The 25012-nt window shown below is 35.8% G+C and overlaps 1 protein-coding gene across 2 annotated transcripts in view; it reads right to left on the reverse strand.

Moving 5' to 3' along the window:
- Positions 1–12096: 12096 nt before the first annotated feature.
- GAA (alpha glucosidase) overlaps positions 12097–25012 on the reverse strand; it is a 38525-nt gene continuing 25609 nt past the window's right edge. The window contains exons 19-20 of one of the 2 annotated variants that reach the window (XM_051995430.1): positions 24589–24741; positions 12097–23527 (exon numbers count right to left, since the gene is read on the reverse strand). In XM_051995430.1, the coding sequence (XP_051851390.1) occupies positions 23468–23527; positions 24589–24741 (213 nt within the window). In that variant the 3' untranslated portion in view covers positions 12097–23467. Of the gene's footprint in view, positions 24742–25012 lie in introns of both variants that reach the window. The other variant, XM_051995429.1, reaches the window with a different exon arrangement.

A 25012-nucleotide genomic window follows, 5' to 3' on the forward strand; every position in this document is an offset into this window, starting at 1 on the left:
CTTTTCTTGTGGTTGCTTTACATAGTATGGAATTCTATTACTTTGCTTGATATAGTAATAAAAAAGAACATGAAGCTAGGATTCAGAAGACCTGGTCTTTCCATTGACATACAGTCTTTGTAACCTCAGGCAAGATTTTTTCCCATGAAGTTTTCCCATGAAGATCATGGAGATAATCAGATAATAAGATGATGATTATCCCACCTCTTTCAGTGTCCCTCAGTCATTTCTCCCTTAAGGTCTTCTAATCTCTACTGGTGTGCCCCATGTGCCTTTTAGCCCGGTCCTCATGACTTGAAGGCCTCTCTTATAAGAAGAATCTCTGTTCTCTAGCCAGAATAGGAACTTCTCTAAATAACCAGTAAAAGCTGCTTAAGAAAAGAATTGTTATGTTTTAACTTTATCTCAGTGTTTTGCTCAGGTATTACATGAATACTTGAACTAGATTGTTGTTTTTCATTAATATAAGGAATTCTCAGGACATAATTCTCTCTTGAGATAATTGTGATCTGTTCTATAATCTTGGAGTGTGGCCTGGGACATTGGATAATTAAATGATTTCTATATGTTTCAGAGGCAGAATTTTAATCTTGAGTCACAGCCAGTTTAGTTAGAACATAGAGTTTATAGAGAAAAAGATTGTGAAATAATCATGGAGAAGTAGACAAGTAAGCCTTTGAAAGACTTTAAAAGCCAAACAAAAGAGTTTATATTTTATCCCAGAGAAGGGAGGAAGGCATGGGAGCTCCTTGAGAGTGAAAAAAAATATAATCAAGGAGACTAATTAAGAGAAGTTATAATGATCCCAAGAAAAGACGATGAATGAATAAGAAAAAGTATGTTAGATGCTTAATATGTGCAAAGTTCTATGTCAAGTGCTGGGGATAGAAATAGGAGGAAAAATGGTCCTCACTGTCAAGAAGCTCCCATTCCAATAGGGAAGATGTAAAATGGCTATCAGTCTAAAAAGTCAAATAGAAAGACCCAAGAACTTTTAGAGAACTGCAGCTAATCAGGTACTGCTACATCTTCAGTATCATTTCCATTGATAAAATTTTCTCAGTTTCTGATGTCAAACATTTGATAATGCCAAGGACTTTGTGTTGAGAACTTTTTTTGTCCGTTTCTTCAAGCAGCTGTAGCTTTTGCAAAGGGGGCATTGCAGTGCTTACACAGAAACACTTGATGGGTCCCAAGTTCACGAGGATTTGTTTTCACCTGCATGGTGATTTTGAGGACTAGCTTGGTGGTACAGTTGATGCTTTGGGGTGACGCAGGGTGATTTTGCTACTCCTAAGGCTCTTGGGCTTAACTGCCCATTGGGAATGTTGGGGTGTTGAATCTGCTCTCCAGAATTTGCTCTCCTGTATTATGATTGCAGGGCCCAGGCTGAGAGAATATGATGAATACTTGAATATCAGGGTGATTGTGGAGTTGAAAGAATAATGGTGAAAAGTAGAATCAACAAGATTTAGGAACTTATTGGATAAGAGGTAAAAGTTGAGGATGATTCTAAGATTGTGAATTTCACTTTCAACAGATAAAGGCAAAGTAGGAGTGTGAGCGAAGTGGGGGTAAGGAAGGGACAAGGTATTTGACTGGAAAGAATGAGGTCATGCCTCTAATGCATTGGAATAATAATTAAATCTATGTCACCTGATAAGTTCACTGAGAATGTAGAAAAGAAGGCCCAGGACACTTCTGGTGTTTGTGGGCCATGGATAATGATCCATCAAAAGAAATTAGTTTCCTTCAGTGCTTTGAGCCACATCTAAATAGGAATGGAGACTGGATTTTTGGGATTATTACCCAGAATTGGAATATCACAAGAAATGAGCAATTCCTTAAGACAAAGAAAACCCTAGTACTCTTTCCCTCCCCCTTCCCTCAAAGGTATCCTTCTTCCCTTAAAATCATCCAACATCCTATCTGAGCTATAATTAGGCAAAAAAATTTTGAGAGCTTTCCTTAATTCTTATTACATCTTCATCCAGTTTTGTGAATCCACTCATATAAAGCAACATTTTGTAGGGCTTGTCTTAGGCTAACTCTGCTACCTCCTTCAAGAGCAATCCTCCAAAAAGTTCCTCTCCTGCATCTCTCTGTGGGTTACCACTTTAACTTTTTCTGGACTGTTCCTCCAACTTTTTCACTGAACAGTACTCAAGGCTATAATTATAACTGAGCTATAACGGTCAGATGCCTCAGTCAAGTTGGAACAAGCCCTAATCAAGAGACCAGCAGCAATGGGGTAAGAGATTTGAAAATTGTTTGATTGAAGTGGTTGACATTTAAATAGGGACATGGGAAAAATAAGAGCAGAAACTAGGACAACAGGGAGGTATAAAGCAACTGGAGATCATAGAATGAAGAACATGTGTAGGTGTGAGACGGAGATAGGATAGATTTTGATTATGGAGGGTAGTCAGTAGTAGATAATGGCAAGATCAAGGATAGTAATGATAATAGCAATTATTTAGCACTTTAAAATTTACAAAGCATTTATGCTATTTCATTTGGTCCTCACAACAACTTTTAAGAGGTGGGTGCTATTGATATCCCTATTTGTAAAATGTAATTTATTTTAAAAAATTATGAAAAATTTGTAAAATTGAATCTGATCAATTAAATAACTTGCTAATAAGAATTTAAGGCCAGATCTGTGCTCAGAACTTCCTGACTCCAGATTCAGCACACCTATCTCCATTTTACCACTCAGGTATCTTTTGCAGCTGAGATGGAATAAAGGGAATAGAGGTTAATAAACTGGGAGACCAGCATGTTTGAAGGGGCGTCAGTCAGCATATATATTTTAAGTCTCCAGTCAGTCAGCAAATGTTTAAGTGCTTTCTATGTGCCAAGGAGGAAGGTCAAGTTAAAAACTAAACTCTTTAAAGGATAATAATGACCTAGAGACTAAATAATCACCTAAAGATGGTGATGTAAATAAGTGGAAAGAACTTGAAAGAAGGAAAAATTGCCAGGGGGTGAAGGAGAATCTGGAAGTGGCAGAGAGAAGGCAGGAGTATGACTTCCTTCTTGCCCATTGTGTCCAGGGATTAGAAAATGAGGGCATCTCTAGAATTGGAGAGGGGATGCTGTGTCTTCATGAAGGAAACAGATTTCTGTGAAAAGGAAAAAGGGCTAAAATGGAAAAGAGCAATTATTAATAGAAAGGGATTACAAATGTAATTCATCTTTAGTTTGATACAGTTGCTCAAGCTTATACTATGATTTTCATTAAGGGAGTACAAAATTGTTGTTTTTTAGTTTTGGTCTGGAAACAAACTCTGAAATATTGTAGTTATTGACATTTTAAGGAGGATTCAGCATCTATCTCTCTGCTATGAGAATCATTTCCATGCTATGAAGGATACAGGTTAAGACAGATCAGGTTTGAGAATCCAGCCAGGAAACTGATGGAAGTGAAGCCACCTTAAGTATATCTTTAAGGCTTATATGTAAGTGAAGAATGATGTTTAGGAGATAGTAGAAAAATTCCCTTATAGAAAAATCCTATTTTATCTATGAAGAAACTAAGGCTTAGAAAAATCATAGGATTTGGACCTGGATGGGACCTTTGTTGTTTAGTCATTTCCAGTTGTGTCATTTTTCAGGACCCCATTTGTGCTTTTCTTGGCAAACATATGTTTGGAGTGGTTTATCATTTCCTTCCCAACTCATTTGAAAGATGAAAATCTGAGGCAAAGATTAAGTAACTTGACCAAAGGTATAGAACTAGTAAGTATTTTGAGGTTGGATATGATGTTAGATCTTCCTGTCTCTGAGCCTCATGATTTATCCATTGCACCATCTATCTGCCTTGGATGAGACCTTAGAGATAATTTAATCCAAGACCTTTTTATATTCTTAAAAATTAGTGAGGACACCCCAAAGTGATAGATAAATTATATCTATTGGTATTTATTGTAGTGGAAATTATTAATTCATAAAAAAATGACAATGTAAGTAATTATATTTTCCAAAAGAAAATTTATTTTAAAAAGTGGTATTGTTTTACATAGTTTGCTGATCTTTTAAATATCTGGCTTAATACAAGACAATTTAATTCTCATTGGTTTCTGCATTCAACTTATTCCAGTATATTGTTCTGTTTAAAGTATGTGAAGAAAATCAAGCTTCACTTAAATATGTAGTTGGAAAATAGAGAAGTATATTTTAAAAGGAAAAATTATTGTCATTATGAAAATAGTTTTGCAGGCTATTTTCCCCAGTGTCTGGAACTTGGTACTTAATAAATGCTTAGTGACTGCCTGACTTCCAAACATAATTTTCATATTTTTATTCTGTACCAGATGACATTGATAGTTAATACTTTATAATGTTTGAGATTTAGTAGCTCCAGACCAGAACTCCTTTCTATTTTTCTATTGTATTTCTTGATATGCTTGAACTTTTGTTCTTCCAAATGAATTTTGTTTTTTCCTAATTTCATAAAAGTATATTCTTGTTAATTTGATTATCATAGCACAAAATCAGCTCAGCCAAGAACATTATCATTTTAATCTTTGAATTTTCTTTTTTATACAATGCTTAATCATTGAACTTATTTGGAAAGATTCCATTGTTACAAATAATTCTAAGCAGTAGTTTTGATAATATTTTATTTTTCCAAATACCTGCAAAGATAGTTTTCAAAATTCGGTATTAACAATTTTTTTCCCCTTTCTCCCTTCCTTCCCTTTCCCCAAGATAGCAAGCAATCTGATATAGATTAAACATGTACAATTCTTCTTAACGTATTTCCATATTCATCATGCTGAGCAAGAAAAATCAGATCAAAAGAAAAAAAACTGAGAGGAAAAAAAAGCAAGCAAACAACAACTTAGATGAAAATATTATGATCTGATTCACATTCATTCTCTGTAGTTCTCTCTTTGGAGGTGGATGGCTCTTTCCATCACATGTCTGTTGGAATTGCCTTGAATCACATCATTGTTGAAAAGAGTTGGCTCCATTAGTTTATCATATAATCTTGTTCTTAGTGTGTATACTGCCCTCTTGGTTCTGCTCATTTTACTTATTAGCATCAGTTCATGTAAGTTTTTCCAGGCTTTTCTAAAGTCAGCCTGTTCATCTTTTTTTATAGAACAGTAATCTATTTTTCAGCTGATAAATAACAATTCAATTTCCAGTACCTTGTCACTAAAAAAGAACTGCTACAAACGTTTTTGCATGTTTTTCTTTTTTTCTTTTTTATGGGATACAGACCCAGTAGTGAGACTGCTGGATCAAAGTTTATACACAGTTTTATAGCCCTTTAGCAAATCTTAAGATCTTAGCCAATCTTAGAGGCCTGAAGTGGTACCTCAGAGTTGTCTTAATTTGCATTTCTCTAATCAATAGTGATTTAGAGCATTTTTTTCATATGACTAGAAATGGTTTTGATTTCTTTTACTAAAAATGGTCTGTTCATATCCTTTGACCATTTATCAATTGGAGAATGAGCTTATTCTTATAAATTTGAGTCATTTCTTTATATATTTTAGTAATGAGGTCTTTATCAGAACCCTTGCATGTAAAACTTTTCCCCAGTTTTCTGTTTCTCTTCTAATCTTGGCTGCAATGGTTTTGTTTGTACAAAAGCTTTTTAATATAGTCAAAATTATCCATTTTGCATTTCATAATGTACTTCAGTCTTTCTTTGGCCATAGGTTTCTTCCTTCTCCACAGATCGAGAGGTAGACTAAAGGATTTTGAAAGTTAAACAGAACATTTTGTATTTGATCCTGGTGGCAATAAGGAATCACTAGAATTGAATAGGTGAATAATCTATTCAGACCTGCGCTTTAGGAAAAATTGCTTTAGTGACTGGAGATGGACTGGAGATGAAAGGAAGGAGGGGGAGATTATAGTTAGTGAGGGCTTGACTCATATTAATAGAGAAGAGATACTAGAAGTATAAAAAGCACATGCAACCTACAGTTCTGGGAGAAGAAGTCATTAAATCAATATGAAGAGCATATTGGTCAGTGTAATGAGCTACACTACACTGACCAATATGCTCTTCATAGACAGGATGCTATATCTCTGACTTCTGTGCCTTTGTACTGGCTTTCCAGTTCTTGCCATAATTACTCTTCCTCTTCACCTCCATCTTTGATTTTCCCTGGTTTTCTTCAAGACTCAGCCCAAATCCACTTTTCAAAAAAGTTTCCAAGGTTCTCACCAACTGTTAGTACCTGTTAGTACCTTTCCTGCTAAGGTTATCTTCCATCTCTCCCTCTCCCTCCCTCCCTCCCTCCTTTTCTCTCTCTCTCTCTCTCTCTCTGTATATATATGTGTGTGTGTGTGTGTGTGTGTGTGTGTACACAGACATATATTAATTGGTGAGTTAGGACATGTCTACTTCAAGCATGTGAAGACCTCCTCCTGAAGAAAAAAATTTGTTTCAACGTTATGAAGGCAGCTAAAGCAGGCACTGTAGAATACTTAGAGCTTGCTAAGACATTGGAGACACCAAAGTCATCTACTGCCTCCTGGGCCATTGCCAGTCATCTTACTTTTGCCTTGCCAATGGTCTTCAATGACACTGGAAGAAAATGAGCCTGATGTCTTTGTGCAACTCTATCTTACCCAAAACCAATTCATGAAGTAAGACATCACTCATGTCATTAGTCCTTGAAAATGGACAGTTTATATGTTGCATGTGCTCAATTTTATACATTATTGGGAAGGTAACTTACTAATACATGTAGCTTTCTTTCTTCTAATATTTTATTTTTTCCAATTACATGTAAAAACAATTTTCAATATTCATTTTTTAAATAAGATTTTGAGTTCCAAATTTTTTGCTCTCCATCTTTTTTCCCCTCAAGATAGCAAGCAATCTGATATAGGTTATACATGTGCAATCAAATAAACATGTTTCTACATTAGTCATGTTGTGAAAGAAAAAAAAGAACAAAAGGAAAAAGAAAGTGAAAATAATGTGCTTCAATGTGAAGACTCCATTAGTTCTTTCTCTGGATGTGGATGGCATTTTTCATCATGAGTCTTTTGGAATTGTTATGAAACATTGTATTGCTGAGAAGAGTTAAGTCAGTCATAGTTGATCATGGCACAATATTGCTGTTACTATGTACAATGATTTCCTATTCTATTCACTCAGTATCAGTTCATAATACATATAATATTCTTTTTTTTTTCTTTATTGTTTTATTGTAGCTTTTTATTTTTCAAAACATATAGATGGATAATTTTTTTTTTTTACATTTTAAAAAAATATTTTATTTTATTTTATAATAACTTTATATTCACAGAATCCATGCCAGGGTAATTTTTTTTTACAACATTATCCCTTGCACTTGCTCCTGTTCCGACTTTTCCCCTCCCTCCTTCCACCCCCTCCCCTAGATGGCAAGCAGTCCTATATATGTTAGATATGTTGCAGTATATCCTAGATACAATATATGTTTGCAGAACCAAACAGTTCTCTTGTTGCACAGGGAGAATTGGATTCAGAAGGTAAAAATAACCCGGGAAGAAAAACATAAATACAAATAGTTCACATTCGTTTCCCAGTGTTCTTTCTCTGGGTGTAGCTGCTTCTGTCCATCATTGATCAATTGAAACTGAGTTAGGTCTCTTTGTCAAAGAAATCCACTTCCATCAGAATACATCCTCATACAATATCGTTGTCTAAGTGTATAATGATCTCCTGGTTCTGCTCATTTCACTTAGCATCAGTTCATGTAAGTCTCTCCAAGCCTCTCTGTATTCATCCTGCTGGTCATTTCTTACAGAACAATAATATTCCATAACGTTCATATACCACAATTTACCCAGCCATTCTCCAATTGATGGGCATCCATTCAATTTCCAGTTTCTAGCCACTACAAACAGGGCTGCCACAAACATTTTGGCACATATAGGTCTCTTTCCCTTCTTTAGTATTTCTTTGGGATATAATCCCAATAGAAACACTGCTGGATCAAAGGATCAAAGGGTATGCACAATTTGATAACTTTTTGGGCATAATTCTAGATTGCTCTCCAGAATGGTTGGATTCGTTCACAACTCCACCAACAATGCATCAGTGTCCCAGTTTTCCCGCATCCCCTCCAACATTCATCATTATTTTTTCCTGTCATCTTAGCCAATCTGACAGATGTGTAGTGGTATCTCAGAGTTGTCTTAATTTGCATTTCTCTGATCAATAATGATTTGGAACACTTTCATATGAGTGGTAATAGTTTCAATTTCATCCCCCCTTTGTTTTTAGCTTCTCTGCTGGGCTGCTGGCTTGCTGCCAGGGCAAAGTATCCAATCCTGTAGCAAAGCTCTCCCTGCAGAGACAGCTGCAATCACACCCCACCCGCTCCCGATCTGCTCGGCTGTGAACTGCCTGCCGTGCTCTCAGCTGTCTGCTCTCAGCCTGTGCCTGATTTAAAACCGTCCCCGCCCTTGCGCAAAAACAGACCTTTCTTGGCGAATCTCAAGGATGGTTTATCTTGGTAACTATTTGTGGGTTTTTTTTTTTAAAGTCAAGCATTAATTCAGAGGCTTGTAATGGAATGGATAGTGAGAGAAAACGCAGAGCTTAGACAGCTGTGTGCCTCCTCTCCGCCATCTTGGCCGGAAGTCCCGATAATTTTTCAATATTGATCTTTGCAATACCTTGTATTCCAAATTTTTCCATCCCTTTCCTCACCCCTTCCCCTAGATGACAAGTTATCCAATATATGCTAAACAAGTTTAAAAAATATAAAAATCCAATATATGTATACATATTTATACAATTATCATGCTGCACACAAAAAAAAATCAGATCAAAAAGTTAAAAAAAAAGAGAAAGAAAACAAAATGCTAGCAAACAACAAAAAGAATGAAAATGCTATGTTGTGATACACATTCAATTCCCACAGTCTTCTCACTCTGAAAGCTCTCTTCATCACAAAATCACTGGAACTCTCCTCAGTCATCTCATTCATACATATAATTTTCACAAAAATAAAAGAAAGCCTTTCAAATATTTGGACAGTTACAATGTTTATGGCTGTATGTTCTGTCCTACTTTCTAGAGCCCCCAAGGTGGGATGATTAAAATATTGAGTCCTGCTTTCTACAGCCTCCACACCAGGGTGATTAAAATATACCTTTCTAGTGGAGAAGTGGTGAGGCAGGACTGCCGAGGATGGTAGAAAAATGGAGTCCATTTATTTCAAGGACTTTACCCTTTATATAATGTAACAAAAACAACACTGCCTATGTGGGACCGCATAAACAACATGCTTTTGTACATAGTTTGCCACCTGGTATAAATTCTTCCACCTAGTATCACTCTGCTTCAATCACAACACAAGTTGTCACTGCCCCCTGACTTCTCAGGAAGCCAAGAGCCCTTAGGGGAGATGGGGAGCCAAACCAGACATTGTTAGCAGATTCCTTCTGGGCTGAAGGGTCTTATACTTACCCAGAGTTTCGCCACTGACTGTGACCCTCTACAGCTGTGTTATGCCAGTGTAGTGAAAATGGCATTATTAACCAAATTACAGATTTAGCATTATATCAATCAAATTACTAATAGGATAATTTATGGCATTGGAAAAAAAATTGACATGGGAGGAACAAAAGACTAATAAAGAAAAACAAGAATGATGGGCATTTTATGTTATTAGCTCTCCAATTATATTATAAAGTGGTTATAAAAACTATATGATATAAGAGGCCTGGAGAGACTTACATGAACTGATGCTAAATGAAATGAGCAGAAACAGGAGATCATTATACACTTACTTTATACAACATATACATTACACAACAATACTATATGATGATCAATTCTGATGGATGTGACTCTTTTCAGCAAAGAGATGATTCAAAACAGTTCTAATTATTCAGTGATGAAGAAAGCCATATACACCCAGAGAGAAACCTATGGAAACTGAGTGTGAACCACAACGTAGCATTTTCATGTTTTCTCTTGATGTTTGCTTGCATTTTGTTTTCCTTCTCAGGTATTTTTTTCCTAAATCTGATTTTTCTTGTGTAGCAAGGTAACTGTATAAATATGTATATGTATATTGGATTTAACATATATTTTAACATCTTTAATATATATTGGACTGCCTGCCATCTAGGGGAGGGGACAGAGGGAAGGAGAGAAAAATTTGGAACAGAAAGTTTTGCAAGGGTCAGTGTTGAAAAATTACCCATGCTAAATTGTGGTATGTGAATGTTATGGAATATTATTGTTCTGTAAGAAATGACCAGCAGGATGAATACAGAGAGGCTTGGAGAGACTTACATGAACTGATGCTAAGTGAAGTGAGCAGAACCAAGAGATCTTCAACAACGAAACTGTCTGAGGATGTATTCTGATGGAAGTGGATTTCTTTTTTTTGTTGTTGTTGTTTATGATTCCATCATTTATTTATTTATTTATTTATTTAAAATAACTTTTTGTTGACAGAACCCATGCCAGGGTAATTTTTTTACAGCATTATCCCTTGCACTCACTTCTGTTCCGATTTTTCTCCTCCCTCCCTCCACCCCCTCCCCCTGATGGCAAGCAGTCTTTTACATGTTAAATAGGTTACAGTATATCCTAGATACAATATATGTGTGCAGAACCGAACAGTTCTCTTGTTGCACAGGGAGAATTGGATTCAGAAGGTATAAATAACCCAGGAAGAAAAACAAAAATGCAAGCAGTTTATATTCATTTCCCAGTGTTCTTTCTTTGGGTGTAGCTGCTTCTGTCCATCCTTGATCAATTGAAACTGAGTTAGATCTCTTTGTCAAAGAAATCCACTTCCCTATATGAACATTATGGAATATTATTGTTCTGTAAGAAATGACCAGCAGGATGAATACAGAGAGGATTGGCGAGACTTACATGAACTGATGCTAAGTGAAATGAGCAGAACCAGGAGATCATTATATATCTCAACAACGATATTGTTTGAGGATGTATTCTGATGGAAGTGGATCTCTTCGATAAAGAGAGCTAATTCAGTTTCAATTGATCAAGGATGGACAGAAGCAGCTACACTCAAAGAAAGAACACTGGGAAATGAATGTAAACTATTTGCATTTTTGTTTTTCTTCCTGAGTTATTTCTACCATCTGTATCTAGGATATATACATATACTATGACATATTTAACATGTATAGGACTGCTTGCCATCTGGGGGAGGGAGTGGAGAGAGAGAGGGGAAAAATCAGAACAGAAGTGAGTGCAAGGGATAATGTTGTAAAAAATTATCCTGGCATGGGTTCTGTCAATAAAAAGTTATTAAAAAAAAAAAAAGAAAAGAAAAATTACCCATGCATATGTTTTGCAAATTTTTTAATTTTAATAATAAATATTTTTGTTTAATAATAATAAAATAATATAATAATATTTAATAATAATAAAAAATATATGATATATATAAAGGTAAGTAATATAATACTTGCCTCTTCCATGGGTGGGAGAGGGACTGGAGAGAGAAAGAGGGAAAGAGAGAATTTGGAACTTAAAAAGTTTTTTTTAATCTCCATATGATATTAAATAAAAAATAGAAAATTATATCAATGGAATTATTAGGTAAGCACACCTTGCACAGAATTAACTCTTTAAACTTGAATAGCCCTGGTAGATTAGATTTCCAGAAGGGAGACTACTACTTTTCCCTTCAGTATTCTATGGAATAGCCTTAAGAGATTGATATTTTAATAGAAATATAGATTCAATTTAAATTTATTTACTACAATAGTTTTAGCTATTACTCAACAAGCCTTGATCCTGTCTGTTCCCTGATATTAATTAACCAGTGCATAGCAATTAGTTTTTACAAAGGGATAATTACTGAGAAAATATAGCAAATTACAAAACATCCTTCTAAACAAGGAGTACACTGACTCCTCTGCACACTCATGGTTCCTAGGGAGAATACAAATGTAGAGCATAATAGTAATGAGGCACGTATGTAGGGAATAGGTGTTGCCATAATGCTCCTAGCTCTGGAAGTTCTTTTCTCTCATTCTCAGTCTATACCAAGTTTGCTTTGTGATAAAGGCATTAGCAATAGATTCCTCCATCCCTCTGCCCCCATGTAGGGTTTGTCATCAGCTTATGGGTTTACCTACCACTAGACTTCATTTATCAGGTCATTCAGCTGCTGCACTGACTTCTTGTTAACTTAGCTATTGCTACTACCAGTTTTTATCTGGCAGGTTCTTTTTTATGGCTTTGGTGGATCTTCAGGTCTTACTGGTTGCCTGGACACTCTTCTCTCAGAAAACTCATTCACCTAAGGTTGGGAAAGAAATGGAAGCACCATCAGCTAGATAGGTAGAAGCAGCTAGCTTTTCTTCAACCTTGCTTTTCAAAACCATCCTCCTCACTTGCAAGTCTCTTGCAAGACTTGAGGGATCATTCTCTCAAGCTTCTTGTATGTTCACTCTATGTTAGACAGATGTCTAAGGGTATGAGGGTTTGGACATTTCTCCCTCTAAGAAATATGCTTGGATTAGAAGAATGATGAATTAATATAAATAGTTTTTTGGCAAACTTTTGCAGGCTACAATATTAATCTTTTTCTTTGACAGTGTTAAATGATTTATGTTAAAGTGCATATCTTTCTCGTTCATGGGGTAAACTACAAAAGTGGAAAGTGACAGTTTTATGAGTTATAATCACTTGTGTGATTGTGCTTTACTGTTTTCAGGGTGTGTATCTTGTGGAAGAACTATTAGTATTTCTTGGGGAGACCTATTTTGTCAATACAAAATATATTAATTTCTTTTAATATTCAAGAACTCCTCATTGGCAAAAGGATAATCAATCAACCAAAAATCATTTATTAAATGCTTTCCACATACCAGATATTGTGCTATTCACAGGAATACAAGCAAAAGTATACTGGAACTAGGCTTGATCCAGCTTGAGAGAGGTGATTGTTAAAATTTCAATGTGAACATTTGCATCCCAGAAATAGGCAAATGTTACAAATTAGGGCTTGATTTGTTGTTGTTTGTTCTTAGTTCTTGAAGAGGACCAATGACATCATAAAGATGATGTCTTGGTTTTTATATAAGTTTTATTTAAATAAATTGTTTTATTTCTAGATTTAAGAAAGTGATGGAGAAAATGTTAGTAATAAAAATTAAACTTAAGATGCTTTGTGTGTACCTTTTCCCCCTCCAGATGCTTGGTTACTAAACATTTACCAGTATACTCCCAGATACAAATATCTATGTAATAATACAATCATGATTCAAAAGGAGCTAATAGGAGAGACAACTGATTAGATATGTGAAGTGAGGGAAGGAGTCCAGGACAATGCTAAAGATTATGAAAAAACCCTGCATGATCAGAAAAACTATTGTTGATAGAAATAGGGGAATTTGACAATAAGAGGAAGGAGAATGAATTTGGTTTTGGACATATTGAGTTTGAGGTATCTCTGGATTATTTATCTAGTTTGAAATGTCCAAGAAGCTGTGGTTAATGTGGGATTCTAAAAGAACTTTTTAGAGGAAGAGGAGAAGAAAGTCTAAGGATACAACTTTGGAGAAGATGCCCAATTAAGGGCACAATTTAGATGATAAGTCAGTAGAGGGGCTATCAGATATGATAAGAATTATGAAAGAGTAGCATCAGGAAAATCTAGAGGAGAAACAATTCGCATGAGCATGTGGTCCATAGTATAAAATACAGCTGATATGGCAAGACTATCAAATTTGACAATTCAGAGATCGTTGGTAACTTTTGAGAAAGTGAGTGAAAAGGTCAGAATCAAACAGGAATGAGAGGAAGTCAGTGTAGCAAGTGCAGAATACTTTTCAATTTAAGAGAAAGGGGCAGTAGGAAAAGGCTTGAGGAGATGTTGTAGTCTATTGAAGATTTTTTATTTTTAAGGATAAGGAGACTAATGGGTTTTTGAGGGCAGTCAGGAAGTATTGAGGAAATAGAGAAGTCAAAAGAGAAGTGATGACTTAAGGATGAAACTCTTTTGTTATTCATTTAGTTGTGTCTTGCTAGGGAACAGAATACCAAGAGTCTGCATTAATCTTGAGACCCTTCATCCCGTACCTTGCACATAATGCCCCATTTGCACAGGTGACAAGTCTGTGCAAAGACAAGTCTTGTGTAAACGTGACCCTTGTGGCCTTTGGCTGCTTGGATCTCAGTCAGCTCACTCTGGAGAGTGGATGTTGAGGCTTCGGGGGTGAGTTCTGCCTCCCTGGCTGCAGGTCCGGGGCACACAGCCTGTAGCCACGCCAGGACAGGCAGCGAGCAGGCACCAAATCGAGATTGCTTCCACCACCTCAGGAGTTGGGCTCCTGGACACACCAGCTACACACATACTTGTTACTGGGGCACGTTGAGAAAGTAAGGAGAGACAAGATGATGTAATCAAGCAATAAAACTTCTGTAACTGCATAAGTAGTGTCAGAAATACTCTGTCGTATCCAGAGACTTCCGAAGGCCATAGAGGTGCGATAATTGTGGGTAAGTGCTCAGACTCCAGCTGATGTCGGCAGGCTTGCGTCAGCTGAGGACCCTAACAGTGTCTAACCCTTTGTTTCCTCATTTGGGGTTTTCTTGGCAGAGATACTGGAGTGGTTTACCATTTCCTTATACAGCTAACTTTACAGATGAGGAAACTGAGGCAAACAGGATTAAATGACTTGCCCAGGCTCACACAACTACTAAGTGACTAGGCTAGATTCGAACTCAGGTAGAGGAAATTTCTTGACCTTAGGAACAATATCCTATCCATTGTGCCGCCTAACAGCCCTGTGAAATCTTCTGGAGAAGGTGAGAATGGGACTAAGGGTATATTTGGCAAAGACAGAAGTTGTTTCTTTGCCAGAGGCTGGGAGAAAGAGAGCAAGAGTTTGAAAAGATGTTGTCATAGAGCTCACATTGAATGGTTTCAATTTTCTGTATAGTAAAAGACTTCAGCTAAGAGGCAAATGGGGAGGCAAATGGGGAGGCCTGGGGAGGTATGAGAGACTCTAGGGAAGAGGAGATTTGGAATAGCTTCAGTGGAAAATGAGATAGGAAATCAATTAGTGAAGAATAAAAGGAGTACCTTGATGCAATCAGGGCCCAATAAGAGTTTGGTAGCATGAATCTATAATATGCTTGATCAGCATAGTTGTGTGACTTCCTTTTTATTCAACAGCTTATGAGTTTAAAAGGGGTGGACATTTGTTAGGAGTAATCCAGGACTGAGATTTGGCAAGACTTAAATCATAATAGGAAGAACCAACAAGGGCTTCCAGAGAAGAGAACAATGTTGAGTTGAAATGGCTTAACTATTGGATTAAAATTGGAGAGGAAGATAAACTAAGGGTAGGGATATTGGCCTAAGAAAATACTGAAGGATAGAGGAATTGGAGATCTTGATAAGGATAAAATATTTACTTATGAACCTTGATCATCTAAATAGTCAACCATGATCTCAGAGAACAAATGAAGAAAAATATTTTTCACTTCATTATAGAGAGATGATGGAGAACAGGAAGTAAGTTTTTGGATTTGATTAATAAGGAATTTTTTTTGCTTGACTATGCTTATATGATATATACTCACCTTCCTTTTTTCCTCCCTCCTTCCTATCTCTTCCTTTTCTTTTTCCTTTTTCTAGCAAGTGGAGATGAAAGGAAGAAAAAAAATAGATAATTTAAAAAATTTTATTTTAATGAACACAACTACAAAACACTTTTCACACAAATAAAGTCAGATCTAATCAATTGAAAATTTTCAAGTGCTAATGGTTAGGCTGAACAAATGTAACAAAAATGACACTACTACATAAATACCATACCAATCCAACTCCCTAGAAATTATTTTACAGATCTAGAAAAAATAATAAAGTTCATCTTGAAGAACAAAAGGTCAAGAATTTCAAGAGAATTAATGAAAAAAAAAATGAAAATAAAGGTGGCCTAGCTGTGCCAGACCAAAAGCTAAATAAAGCAGTGGTCTTCAAAAACATTTTGTACTCTTATTTCTAAATCCGATTTTTCTTGTGCAGTAAGATAACTACAAATATGTACACATATATTGTTATTTAACATATACTTTAACATATTTAACATGTGTTGGTCTACCTGCCGTCTAGGGGAGGAGGTGAGGGGAAGGAGGGGAAAAGTTGGAACAGAAGATTTTGCAAAGCTTAATGCTGAAAAATTACCCATGCATATGTCTTGTAAATAAAAAGCTATAATTAAAAAAATAATTAATTTAAAAAACATTTGGTACTGGCTAAGAAACAAAGTAGTTGATCAGTGGAATAGGTTAGGTTCACAGGACAAAAATAGCCAATAACTACAGTAATCTAGTGTTTGATAAACCCAAAGACCTCAATGTAATGGGCTGAAGCTCTTGAGTCGATGCACCGAGGTCCCAAGCACTCGAGGCTAAATAGCAATTGGACAATATTATATATGCTTGGAGAAAGAATGGCCCTGCCCACTCTCTGTGCAAGTTTGATGTGTTGTATAGGAGACTGAGTAGAGAATTTGGTGGGTGAAGTGTGAGAGGCAGAGCACTGCTGGCCAGATTCCTGTTGCGATTGCTCTTACTTCGTATCGTTATTCCCCTTCACCTCCACAAAGAATAAAGATCAAGTATTTTCCCTTATTCTGACTTCAGCTGATTTTAATATACTCTGGGTGCTAAACGTGGTCATCACACCTCAGCTTTTGGAAAAAGCTATTTGACAAAAAATGCAGGGAAAGTTGGAAATTAATATGGCAGAAACTAGGCACTGATGCACACCTAACACTGTATATACCAAGATAAGGTCAAAATGGGTTCCTGATCTAGATAGAGTGATATTATAAGCAAATTAGAAGAACAAAGGATAGTTTACCTCTCAGATCTGTGAAGAAGGAAGGAATTTGTGGCCAAAGAAGAACTGGAGTACATTATTGAACACAAAATAGATAATTTTGATTATATTAAGTTAAAAGGTTTTTGCACAAACAAAACCAATGCAGACAAGATTAGAAGGGAAGCAATAACCTGGGAAAACATTTTTACGTTTAAAGGTTCTGATAGAGATCTCATTTCTTTTTTCTTTTCTTTTTTTTTTTTTTTTTGGCCTCTTTTTAATTTTTAATTTTGTTTTTTAATATAGCTTTTTATTTACAAGTTATATGCATGGGTAATTTTACAACATTGACAATTGCCAAACCTTTTATTCCAATTTTTCCCCTCCTTCTCCCCATCCCCTCACCCTGATGGCAGATTGACCAATGCATGTTAAGTATGTTAAAGTATAAATTAAATACAATATAAGCACACATGTTAGAGGCCTCATTTCTAAAATACATAGAGAACTGACTCAAGTTTAAAAGAATTCAAGCCATTCTCCAATTGATAAATGGTCAAAGGATATGAACAATTTTCAGTGAAGAAATTGAAACCATTTCTAGTCGTAGGAAAAGGTGCTCTAAATTATTATTACTCAGAAAAGTGCAAATTAAGACAACTCTGAGATACCACTTCTCACCTATCAAATTGGCAATAACAGGAAAAGATAATGATGAATATTGTAGGGTATATGGGAAAACTGGGACACTAATACATTGTTCATTGAATCATTCTGGAGAGCATTTGGAAGTATGCCCAAAAAGCTATTAAATTGTGCATACCCTTTGATCCACACCCTTACTGTGAGTGTTCCTCTTAAAGGAAGGAAAGAGACCCACATGTACAAAAATATTTGTGGCAGGTCCTTTTTGTAGTGGCAAGAAACTGGAAACTGAATGGATGCCCATCAATTGGAGAATGGCTAAATAAATTATAGTATATGAATTATATGGAATATTGTTGTTCTGTAAGAAATTAGCAGGATGATCTCAGAGAGGCCTGGAGAGACTTAAATAAACTTATGCTAAATGAAATGAGCAGAACTGGGATATCATTGTATCTGGCAACAAGAATATATGAAGATCAATTCTGATGAATGTGGCTCTTTTCAAAAGTGAGATGATTGAGGACAGCTCCAATTATCTTGTGATAGAAGAGAACCATCAGCACCCAGAGAGAGAACTATGGGAACTGAATATGGATCACAGCATACAATTTTCACTTTTTTTGTTGTTTGCTTGCATTTTGTTTTGTTTCTTTTTTTCTTTTTTACTTTTTGTTCTGATTTTTCTTGTGCAGCATGAAAATTGTATACATATATTGGATTTAATTATATTCTTTAACATGTTTAACATAGATTACTTGCCATCTGGGGGAGGAGATGGAGGGAAAGGAGAGAAAAATTTGGAACGCAAGGATCAATATTGAAAAATTATCCATGCATATGATTTGAAAATAAAAATCTGTAATAAAAATTTATTTTAAAAAGAATAGATTGACAAGAAATGAAATGTTAGGTCAGATGATAAGATAATATCATGATTTTCAATTAGGGAAAGAGAACACTTGTAGGTAATGGTGAGATCTGGTATGTCTATCCCTGTGTGTTGTTGAGATAAAATAAAGGTGTAGGTAATGAGATGGCTAAGGATTTGGGAGGTCAGGAATTTCAAGGAGCATCTTTATAAATTTTAAAGTTGTCTAATATTAATGAGAAGGCACTGTACTTGGAATCAAGAAGACTCATCTTCTTGAATTCAAATCTGGCCTTAGACACTTACTGGCTATGTGACCCTGGACAAGTCACTACTTGCCTCAGTTTTCTCATCTGTAAAATGAGCTGGAGAAGGAGAATGCAAATCATTCCAGTTGCTTTGCCACGAAAATCCTAAATGGATTTATGAAAGGCTGGACACGAACTAACAACACTCCCATATTATATTTGATAAAAACCAAACCAAACCATAGTTACAGAAGCCAACATATTTTACTTGTTTAAACATGGAGAAAATCAAATTGCCATTCCTAACAATTTGAGTTTTCCAAAAGCAGAATGCGATGCCTCAGGAAGTAATTGGTTTCTCTTCCTTGGAGGTCTTCAAGAAAAAAGATAGATGATCATTTGTTTGGTTGATGATCATTTATGAGTTGAATTAGATGGCTGCTGATATCCCCTCTAATCCTGAAATTCTGTGATTTTGTGATATTGCCTTTAAGTTAAAATAAAAACTGCTCAGTCTGAAAATCAAATTGCTCTGAGCTCTACTCCAATTTGACTTGGCAAAGCTCTACATTTTGGGGGGTTTAAAGAAGGAATGAATTAAGCAATAATGTAAAAAATGTCAAGGGATTTACATTTTGTAGCTTTTATATGTATGTTCTTAAACAGTGACATCTGTTTTATAAGCTATGACATTCTCCCTTATAAATGTCTTTGTGACTTAAAAAAAAACAACAAACTTGTCATAGTGGTCTTAATTATCAAGGATGCTCCAGGATAGAGTCAGTCTTGGTTGTACATATGTATGTCATATTTTCCCTGGTAGATGAAAAACTCCTTGAAGGTAGGGGATGCCTGTTTTTTTTTTTTTTGTTGTTGTTGTTGTTGTTTGTTTGTTTGTTTTTAATCTTTGTATCCCAAGAGCTTGACAGTATAGTACTTTTGCTATTTGCTGACTGAACAAATGTACTGAATGACTGAAAAGATGTACTGCTTTTTGATTGATTGATCCAATTAAGATTATACCTTATGTACAGTATGTTTGAAACACCTAAGAGCACTAAGATAAAATTTCCCTTCCTTCAGTAACAGACAGCAGCAGCAGAAATTTAATTCAAATTATCATTTATTAGAAACAATTGAACATCAAGACAACTGATTACAATTATTTTATTTTAAAATTTTCATTTAGTTTTTTAATTTTTCCCCAATTACATGTGAAAACAATTTAATATTCATTTTTAAATCTTTTGAGTTCCAAATTTTCTTCCTTCCTTCCTCCTCTCCCCTCTTCACTGAGGAGACAAGCAATTTGATACAGGCCACACATGTGCAGTCCTGAAAGAAAACACAGACCATATATATATATATATCCAAAAACTTCAAGAAAAATAAAGTTAAAAAAATTCTTCAATCTGCATCAGTCTCTGTAAGTTCTTTCTCTGGGGATAGATGGCATTTTTCATCCTAAGTCCTTCAGAGATGTCTTGAATCATTATGTGTTGAGAATATTCAAGTGATTCACACCTGATCGTCTTACACTATTGCTGTTACCTTGTACACACTGCATTTTACTGGGCATCCGTTCATTAAGTCTTTCCAGGTTTTTCTGAGAGTATCCTACTCATTTTTTATAGCACAAGTTATTCGCCAATTCCTAACTGATGGGCATCTCACCGATTCCCAACTCTTTGCCACTAGAAAAGAGCAGCTATACTTCATATTGTTTTTCACCTTTTTGGATATAGACCTACGAGTGGCACTGCTAAGTCAAAGGGTATACAGTTTTATAATCATGTGGGCATAATTCCAAATTGCTCTAAAGAATGGTTGGATCAGTTCACAACTCCACTAATAGTGCACTAATGTCTTTTTTTCTACATCCCTTCCAATATTTGTCATTCTCCTTTTCTATTAGCCAGTCTAATAGGGATAAAGTAGTATCTCAGAATTGTTTCAATTTGCATTCCTCCAATCAATAGTGATTTAGAGAACCTTTTTATATGGCTATAGATAACTTTGGTTACTTCATTTAAAAACTTAATATTGATTATCATTTATCAACAGGAAAATGGCTTTTTATAAATCTGATTCAGTTCTCTACATATTTTAAAAGTGAGGTCTTTATAAGAGAAACTTGCCTCAAAATTTGTTACAGTTGCTAAATATATTTCCCTCCATCCTAATCTCTCCCTTATTATTCCATTCTTTTTTCTTTCATGTTGTTTCTCCTCAAGAGTTTTACTTCTTACCACTGCCCCCAATCTTCCCTCCCTTTTATCATATACATCCCTTTCTCTTATCCCCTTCCTGTCCTACTTCCATGCAAGTAGGCAAATTCTATATTTAATATTATTCCCTCTTTGAGCCAATCTTCCTCTTCAATGTAAAATAATTTTTCTTGCTTCTTTTTTGCCTTCATTTTACTTCTTTTTTTCCTACCAGTACATTCCACTTTCTCATTTAATTTTATTTTTTAATATATCATCGTTCCATATTTATACTTGTGCCCTCTATCTACATATGCTCCTAATTGCCCTAATAGTGAGAAAGTTTTTGAATTACAAGTATCATCTTCCAATAGCCCTCTATGATTTCTCTTTCCTGATTACTTTTTGATGTTTCTTTTTGAGTCTTGTATTTAAAATCTTATTTTCTATTCAATTCTGGTCTTTTCAGTTTCAGTTAAGGCAGTTTCTCTTGATAATTTCTTGAAAGATGCTATCTAGCTCCTTTTTTTGATCATGGTTTTTAGGTAAATCAATACTTTTAAAATTACCTCTCCTGGATTTCTTTTCCAGGTCAATTGTTTTTCTAAAAAAATTTTCACATCTTATATTTTTTCCATTCTTTTGATTTGGTTTTGTTTTTTCATAAAGTTATTAGCTTCTATTTGTTCAATTCTAATTTTTAACGAATTATTTTCTTTAGGGAGCTTTTGTAAACTCCTTTGCCATTAGGTCAATTCTGTGTGTGTGTGTGTGTGTGTGTGTGTGTGTGTGTGTGTGTATGTATTTGTGAGGCAATTAGGATTAAGTGACTTGTCCAGGGTCACATAGCTAATAATTGTTGCCTACTTTTTAAGGAGTTATTTTCTTCCGGGTTTTTTGTGTCTCTTTTTTTACCAAATTGTTGACTCTTTTTTCAATGATTTTCTTGGATCACTCTCATTTCTCTTTCCTTTTTTTCTTCTCTCTCTTACTTGATTTTTAAAATCACCATTCATGTTTTTCTTGGAGGCTTTGGATGGTAGAGTTTTGAATTTGTTATCTTCTGAATGTGTGTTTTGCTCTTTCTTGTTATCATAATAACTTTCAATGGTCAGAATTTTTTCCCTAGCTCATTTTTTTCAGTCTCAACTTAAAAATCTATTAAAATACGGCTCTTTCCAGGTTGTGGAGACCACGTTATCTCAGTCTTCAGGGGTTTTGTGCAGGTATTTTCAGAAATACTTCTAGGGACCTCTTAGGAATTCAGTTCTTCCTAGGTGTATGATCTTAGGAGAGATGCATTTACTATTCTCCTGGTCTGTACTTTGGTCTGAGTGATCCACACAAGCACTCTTTTCTATACTATAACTGTGATGAGGTCCACAGCTCCACTGCAGCCGCAAACACTGATATACTTATGCTCTTCCTTGCCTGGGACTGCCAACCAGAACTGTCATCTGGATCTAAGGATGTACAAAGCAACAGAGTCGTGCCCCTAATGCAAGCAAAGGGACCTCCCCATAATCTCGTTCTGCTCAGCTGTTCAATCTCTCTATCATCTGTGGACTGCTGCTCTAATCAAGTGCCTCCCAAAACCTGCTTCTGGTTGGTAGGGCTGGAGTGGTGCTGGCATGGCCTGTACTGGACTGTGCTCAGCTCTCACCTGAAAGCCCTCTCCTGCAGACCTTCCAGGTTGTTTTTGGCTGGAAAATTATTTCATCCCTTCTTTTTGTGAGTTCTGTCACTTTAGGAATTATTTTATGGCCTTTTAATAAGATATTCAGAGGGATTTGGGGGAAGAACTCAGGCCAGTCACTGCTTTTTTTTCTGCCATCTTGGCTCTGTTTCTGATGATCATTATTTTATAAATTAGCTTGAATTCCCTGAGTTCCATGGACTGGATAACACCAAACAACTGGTAGAGCCAAAGTTCATTTGGCCACCACCATTTGGCTCTTTATTGTGGCCAGATTTCATATCTGCCATGATCTTTACAAGACTAGAAAATAGTTGACAATAGGAAAAATCCATCTAACCTATCTATGCCTTTTAGCATATTTAGCCAACCTTCTAGCATCTTCAGACCTGAAGATGAAACCTATAATCTTAGAGCATTGCCTTTCCTGATCATTCTGTCTTGTTTAATTCTCTACATTATGCCAGTGATGTTTGTGCCAGGTAAGGTCCTTAATTACAGGTGAGCAATTCTTTGTTCCCAAAGGCAAACTGTTAAAAAGATCATGATGTTAAGCTACCACAAGACAGAGAAACAACTACACAGAGGAGGGACGCTGAGGAATGTTATACATTACTACATAAAGGGATAATATACTCATATGCAAAATGAGAGGCACTTTGGACATAGCTAACATGGGGATTTGTTTTGCTTTACCAAATATATGTTACAAAGGTTTCCTTTTTACTTCTTTTTTAACTCAGTGAGAGAGGTGAGGTAAAAGGGAGAGAAAAAAGTTTTTTAAATGAAAAACATTAATTTAAAAAATAAAGACATCTGAGTTATCATCAAAAAGCTAAGCTGGCCTTCAAATAAAGAATAATTTGCCTTATCACCCTAAGCAGCAATACAAACGCCCAAGGTCAGAACATCCACTGAACCAGTTGAAGAAATGGATTTCTTTTTGTGCTTTCTTTTCCCTCAAAAAGTGTAATGCATTAAATAGAACAGTGTCCCTCTAATTAAGACCAGCTGATGAGAAACTGTTCTCCCACTGACAAAGACACAGGGATGTCCAGGATCTGAAAGAAAAAAAAAAAACAAACAACAGAGTAAAACTAAAATCAGAAATAAGGAATCCTCAGATCCTTTTTGCTTCAGACCTTTTTTGATGAAGACAAAGATAGTGGGGGCCTACCTATAAGTATTTGTAAGTTGGAATAAGAACCCAAACTTCCTTGTTTATTCATCAGTTCAAAAGGATATCACTTCTCCCTATAAGGACTTCACACACACACACATCCCAGACTTATGATTTCATAAGTAGGAGACTCTTGGTGAATAAACTTTCTCTACCAATGCAGATTAGGACTTTTCCTGCCACTCTATGATCCTGGAATTTTCTCGCCCAAGATCATACAGTCATTATGTGTCAGAGGTGAAATTTCCACTCAGATTTTCTAGATTTCAAGCTCAGCTTTTTAAAATCATTATTCTACTATGCCTCTAAGAATTTGTCATAGTTAATTATCTTACTGCTTTGAAAATAAGGCACTACCCATTTCTAATGCCACACAGCATGAATGCTATTATCCTAGGAGAGATCAACTTTTAAAATCGGGGGTGACTTCACTGTCCCTCAGACTGTTGGAGGGCCGGACTATAGTAAAAACAAAAACTTTGTTTTGTGGGCCTTTAAATAAAGAAACTTCATAGCCCTGGGTGAGGGAGATAATCGTCCTCAGCTGCCACATCTGGCCCACGGGCCGTAGTTTGAGGACCCCTGTGAGAGTCCAAGAGAAAAATTATCAAGCAGTTCACTAAAAATAGGCCTTGAAATATAAATGCTGTATTTCCTTCACTCCCTACCTGAGGGATTAAAGGTATAAGTTAAATGTTTGCCCAATGTACAATAAGTGCTACAGAATTTCCTTGTTGCCTCTTTGAGGAAGATTTAAAGCTTTCACAGCCTAGCTTAGTACAGGTTTCTAAGAGTAGATTTCTGTTCTCTTTTATTCTTTTTCCATATTCTGATGGGGAATGCTGAGCAGAATATTTATAAGCCTTTCTTCAATTCTTGGGAACTAAGCCCTTTACAACTAGTTGTTTTTATCATTACTATTTGGACTCTTAATTCTCTTGCCTTGGTATCAGCACTGTAGGAAAAGTTGAAGACCGGGACACCATTAGAGACAACTTGATGGGGGTCATTAGTCACACCCAGGACAGTCACTTTTCTCAATTTTAGGTTGGTACTCTCACTGGACACTTGTACTAGGTCATTCAGAATGACATTCTGTTTCAAGCAAAAGAGGAAGATAAAAGCATTGAGGTTAAGAGGAAGTCGTACATAATCAGGGACTTATGAAGTTAAAACACCTGACTGAAACCTGAAATTTACCACTTACTAGTACAATGGTCCTCATCGCCTTTTTGAGACTATTTTCTTCTGTTTACAATAGGGAGATTAATGCTTACTTGGATCTCCACTGACTGTTGTGGAGAAAATGGTGTGTAAAATATAATCTTGATTAAGATGGTGGGGGTAAATCTCCAGGATGTTTGAC

Source organism: Antechinus flavipes, chromosome 4 (assembly GCF_016432865.1).
Source record: "Antechinus flavipes isolate AdamAnt ecotype Samford, QLD, Australia chromosome 4, AdamAnt_v2, whole genome shotgun sequence".
Classification (NCBI taxonomy): domain Eukaryota; kingdom Metazoa; phylum Chordata; class Mammalia; order Dasyuromorphia; family Dasyuridae; genus Antechinus; species Antechinus flavipes.